General features: G+C 39.5%; 1 protein-coding gene across 1 annotated transcript; it reads left to right on the top strand.

Annotated features, from left to right (window-relative positions):
• Positions 1 to 4,982: 4,982 nt before the first annotated feature.
• On the top strand, positions 4,983 to 5,378 carry LOC112349847. Its single transcript, XM_024684973.1, has one exon. It carries the CDS (start codon positions 4,983 to 4,985, stop codon positions 5,376 to 5,378), a length of 396 nt encoding a protein of 131 aa, XP_024540741.1.
• Positions 5,379 to 5,688: the final 310 nt, after the last annotated feature.

Raw genomic sequence — 5,688 nt, forward strand, 5'->3', positions numbered from 1 at the left:
TTGTGAGCAGACGGAGCAGAAGAAAAATTCAGTGCCAGAGTTTGACGTGGAACAGGCAGCAGCTGGTCAAGCTGGCTTGGAGCAGAAAGCTGTTGTGAAGAAGAAAGAAGAAGATGTTAGACAACAAAGAGGTGTAGAAGTTCAGAACCTTGTGGAGCAGCCATCAAGAGGAGCCGTATACCCAGGCCAAAGTTTGCACTTGAAGGTGGCTGGTGTGAAGTTGGTGAAGAGACGAGGAAGTGTGTTTCTCAGGTTTTGGTGGGACAGAGGCAAGCTGGTTTCATCCTTTGTAGCTCTGTAGGAGTAGAGGAAGTAAGTAGTAAAGCAGCAAAACTGAAAGCCGTCCAAGAGAAGTCGTGGCTGTTTCAAGTCGGATGTTTAAAGTTTCGAGAAGAGGCGTTTGTGCAACTGATCTCGGGAAGAAGCTGGTCAAATTCAGATCACAAGACTTTGAGGAAGCAGCTCAAACTTATGAAGAGGAGGAAGAGGAGGAGGAACCGCATGAGGGAACAGCTACCCACGATGCAGCAATGGAGCAGTGACTGCGGGACGCAGCACAAGGCAGTCGTGGGAGAGTGGAGAAGGGAGAAAAAGACAAGCTCGAGGATTCAAGCTTAGGAAAGTAAACTTGAGAGGTTCAAGGTTAGGACTGTATTCCTAACCTTGACGTGAGCAGTAGCGACTATAAAAGTAGGACTTAGAATGTTTTTAGACTTATCCCTAATACAAAATACATTGCAATACATCGTCATTCTGCCTATCTCTTTGGCTATTCACAGCAATGTCTTACTTACCCACCGCCTTCAAGGGATCAAAGGCATGGGACTAGCACCTTCAAGCACATGTTCACAGTCTCTATTTGGCTTGGCTCAAGCAGGTAAGTGCATTCATTTTGTAGTGTAGTTTTAGAGTTAGGGACTAGATTAGATTTGAAACTCCTAGGAAGATCTCGTGTGGACGTTTCCTCCCAGTTTAGAGATTCCAGGAGTTTTCAACGGCCATGCACCACCACCCATAGAATCTAGAAAGAGCTCTCAATCTGTCAATTCTTACTATGTCTAGACCTGATAAGTTTCCCCGTGTTGAGTCAAATTAAGCCGCAAGCTCCACTCCTGGTGGTGCCCAAGATCTGCAAAGTTGTAGATCCTAATGCCCCCGACAAAAACCAACAAAAACCGCCCAATCTGAGCCAAGGTCTGCGAGATATCAATGATTCAGTGATAGGTGCATCTGAGCCGTCGATCCCGGCCAAGATTCGACGGCCGTGGATGAGTTTTGAGGTGGTAGGTTAAACTAGAGCCTCGCTGCTAGGGAAAGCCAATTCAGGGAACGTTTCTTTCTTCAAAGATGTAGATCCTGGTGTCCCCGTCAAAACGAGATCCAACGGCCGTGGATTCGCGGTAGGTTTCCCTGTCATGGGAATTCCGAATTAAGCCGCAGGCTCCACTCCTGGTGGTGCCCTTCCATCAATTCATTTAAGTTTCAGCCTTGCGACCATACTCCCCCCAGAACCGAAAGAGTTTGATTTCTCATGAGGTGCTGGCGGAGTCATCCAAATAACATCCGCCAATCCCTAGTCGGCATCGTTTATGGTTGAGACTAGGACGGTATCTGATCGTCTTCGAGCCCTCAACTTTCGTTCTTGATTGATCAAAACATCCTTGGCAAATGCTTTCGCAGTAGTTCGTTTTCCATAAATCCAAGAATTTCACCTCTGACAATGGAGTACGAATGCCCCCAACTGTCCCTGTTAATCATTACTCCGATCCCGAAGACCAACACAACAAGACCAAAGTCCTATACCGTTATTCCATGCTAATGTATTCAGAGCATAAGCCTGCTTTGAGCACTCTAATTTTTTCAAAGTAACATCGCCGACTCCGCGCCCCAGCCAATGAAGTCCAGGGCAGCGTCCCCGACTAAAAGAGTAAGGTGAACAAGTGCACACTCATAAGAGCGGACCGCTCACCTCACTCCAAGATACAACTACGAGCTTTTTAACTGCAGCAACTTTGATATACGCTATTGGAGCTGGAATTACCGCGGCTGCTGGCACCAAACTTGCCCTCCAATGTATCCTCGTTAAGAGATTTAGATTGTACTCATTCCAATTACCAGACTATATAAGCCCGGTATTGGTATTTATTGTCACTACCTCCCCGTGTCGGGATTGGGTAATTTGCGCACTTGCTGCCTTCCTTGGATGTCGTAGCTGATTCTCATGCTCCCTCTCCGAAATTGAACCCTAATTCTCCATCACCCGTCACGACCATGGTAGGCCTCTATCCTACCATCGAAAGTTGATAGGGCAGAAATTTGAATGAAGCATTGCCAGCACAAAGGCTGTGCAATTCGACAAGTTACCATGAATCACCGAATAAACGAGCAGAAGCCCGCATCAGCCTTGAATCTAGTAAGTGCATCCCCTCCAAAGGAAGGGATTTGGTGCACGTATTAGCTCTAGAATTACTACGGTTATCCGAGTAACAAAGTACCATCAAATAAACTATAACTGATTTAATGAGCCATTCACAGTTTCACAGTACAAAGCAGTTTATACTTACACATGCATGGCTTAATCTTTGAGACAAGCATATGACTGCTGGCAGGATCAACCAGGTAACTAGCTTTCGAAGACCAACTCTTAGGTAATAAGCTGGATATCTCTAAGTTAGAGCCACAAGTGCACACTCACATAGTTTATTTTTATGTTATACATAAATATGTAAGTCAAAGTTATTTTTCTAAATTACTATTTTGTTTGCCAAAGGATTTCACAAAATAGAATTTATTTGATTTATTATTGTTGGGGTTCATTATACATGTGCAACATAATATGCAATTCAAGTATTAAATATTACATCTGAATTGCAACCTTTTTAAATAAATAATTTGTTATAAATTAAACATTATTAAAGTGAATTAACTGAGTAAGATTTAAATTCAAGGTTTGTTTGATTTATTGGGGCAAGTGAGAATCTAATAAATCTCAGTAAGTAATGTTATTAGTAAATTAAAAATAAAATTTAGCTATTGAATTATTGTAGTGGTCTTAGATTAATTGTCGGGACGTAAGTCCTAATTATAAAATATGTTTATCCACAACATGTTTGAAAAAGATTATAAAATTAATAAGATATAATGTTTCATGTTGTTGAAATTTTCTGACATTATTTTAATAGATTTATAATCATTTAGTGATACAACACTTAATAACTTGAAAGCTATTTACAGAAATCATAATTTTGTTGATCTCTTTAAGAATCATGTTTACAGGTCTCTACTCAGTGACTGAAGAGGCATTTACATGACTCCATGGTACAAACACATTTGCTTTATGCTCATTGTAAATAACTTAGCTGAACTTAAAGAATGTATATTCAGTGTTTACAAGTGCAATTAATTTTGTATCAAGTTATACACACTTTACTAGATCAATGATTGGATCCCCTCATAATGTGTGAATGAATGTAATTGTTTGATTTTCCATCTCGGCAACATCATTACTTGTTGGACCATGATCAAACCTTATTATCTGAGTGTGACCTCCACTTGTTAATCTTAAATTTTATTTAATACAGAATCAGTTCACCTGATGAATGAACAAAACAAAGGCAAGTTCAAATATAATCAAATAAATAAAACTATTTTCTAAAGGTAATATTCGTGTGATAGTTTAAAAATTTATTAAATCATTCATCCATAATAATGAAATTGTTACGCACTTATTACGCACCGACGTAACAGAAATTCTGATTATAAGAGAATTAAATATAGAAAGACAAAGAGAAGAAAATATTTAAAAAGTCAAGATAAAAAAGTTCATGTCCCGAGAGGAGGGCGTTCACATTATTTTAATTATAGTAAATTAAATTTAACTAGTAAGGGGTCATATTTTTAAGAATTAAAATAATTAACTAATATCATTTTAAATTTTTATTTATTAAACATCAAAAATTTAATAATGTTTTATTTGAATTCAGTTCATGCAACTAATAATCCTGTCATTTATTCCCTGCAACAAATGGTTCTTGAATAATTTTATTTGAATTCAGTCCATGCAATTAATAATATAGTTGTTTAAGACATTTGAGCATTACTTGTTCAAGCAAGAATTTCTAAAAATGGTGAATTCCTATGCTCAGAATTTCAGATGAATAAAAAGTCTTTAAGAAGATAACAAAAATTCAGGATATAATAAATTTATTTTAAAGATGATTATTATTGGGATGGATTTGATTTTGATATGTTCATTGATTTGTCAATTAATTAAAATCTTATTAGTGATATGAGATGAATATAAAATTCAGTATTCAATTGGATATGGGACAATAAGAGGTAAAACCTTCACTCTAGTGCAGGGCGGCGGTAGCTCATAACTGCAAGACCTTGGATTGTGCTTATGAGACTTTTATCTCTAGCTAATATTGATGAAGATCATTTTCATTCAATTCACATGATATTAAATTGGAAGTGTTTATGTCAGTGGAACTCCTGTTTTAAGAAGTATAAGAAATGCTGCAATATTGAGAGACTTTAATGTTTGGTGAAGCCCATCCCATTGATTCTATCGCCATCGATACTGTCTGAACACATATTATTTTCAGATAGTCCTTATTTTATTTAGAGTAAATTAAATTTAACATGTATCTCTAACAAAGACCGGATTCAATCTAGTCGATCTGTAGGTCAATCTCTTCCCGTTATGCAAAACTTAGCACTTGTCTTTTACACCGCACTGGATGGTGGGGATGATGCGCGTTAGATGATCACTACAATTTTGGCTTCCTTTTATGTTATATAAAGGAGGATAGGATATAGGGTTAAGCATTCTGGTTCAACGCCAGTCTAGGAACTAAGCCTTTTTGTCTTGTCCTTATTCTTCTCCAGTAATCAAGTTCAGCTTGTTTCCGGTCCCTGCGGCTTGGTTCCTGACAGTTTGAATCAGAATCCCTTCTTGCTCTTGTCTTCAAGTTCTCGGCATGGTTTCGATCGAGCAACTCATGCAGCAACTCCAGCAGTTACAACTCGAGAATCAACGACTCCAGCAGGTCTTACAACAATCATCGTCTACATCTCGTCCTCCAGAACCAAAAGTCAGCTTACCAGCCAAGTTTGATGGCAAACGCTCTCAATTTCGGGGTTTTGTGAATCAAGTCAAGTTGGTGTTTCGTCTCCATTCTCATTGGTACCTGACAGTGGCTTTACAAGTGGGTCTCGTGGGAACTCTCCTCACCGGGTCAGCTTTGAAGTGGTTTGCTCCTCTACTTGAGAAGGATTCAACGTTACTTGATTCATGGAATGCTTTTTACCAAGAGTTTGAAGCGGCTTTTGGTGACATGGATCGCGAGCGCACGGCGTCAAACAAGCTTCGATGACTTCGTCAAAGTTCCCGTTCCGCCTCCGAGTTTCGGCAAATAGCTTGCGACATTAGTTGGGACAATGCGGCTCTCCGCAATCACTTCCGTGAACGTCTTCGAGACGATGTCAAGGATCTACTCATTACGTTCGCCGACCCTGACTCTCTTGAGAATGCCATCGCCCAAGCAATTTGATGCGACAATCAGCTCTTCAAACGGCGTCAAGAGAAACGATCACGGTCCGCCCTCCGAGTTTCGGTTCAACCAAGTCAGGGTTCTAAAGAAACTACAACCCCACCTCAAGAAACTGAGCCGATGTAAGTTGATA

The sequence above is a fragment of the Selaginella moellendorffii genome, unplaced genomic scaffold (assembly GCF_000143415.4).
Source record: "Selaginella moellendorffii unplaced genomic scaffold, v1.0 SELMOscaffold_43, whole genome shotgun sequence".
Lineage (NCBI taxonomy): Eukaryota > Viridiplantae > Streptophyta > Lycopodiopsida > Selaginellales > Selaginellaceae > Selaginella > Selaginella moellendorffii.

Excerpts from the sequence above, each read along its gene's own strand:
- LOC112349847 (XM_024684973.1), top strand. The coding sequence starts at position 4,983 with ATGGTTTCGATCGAGCAACTCATGCAGCAACTCCAGCAGTTACAACTC.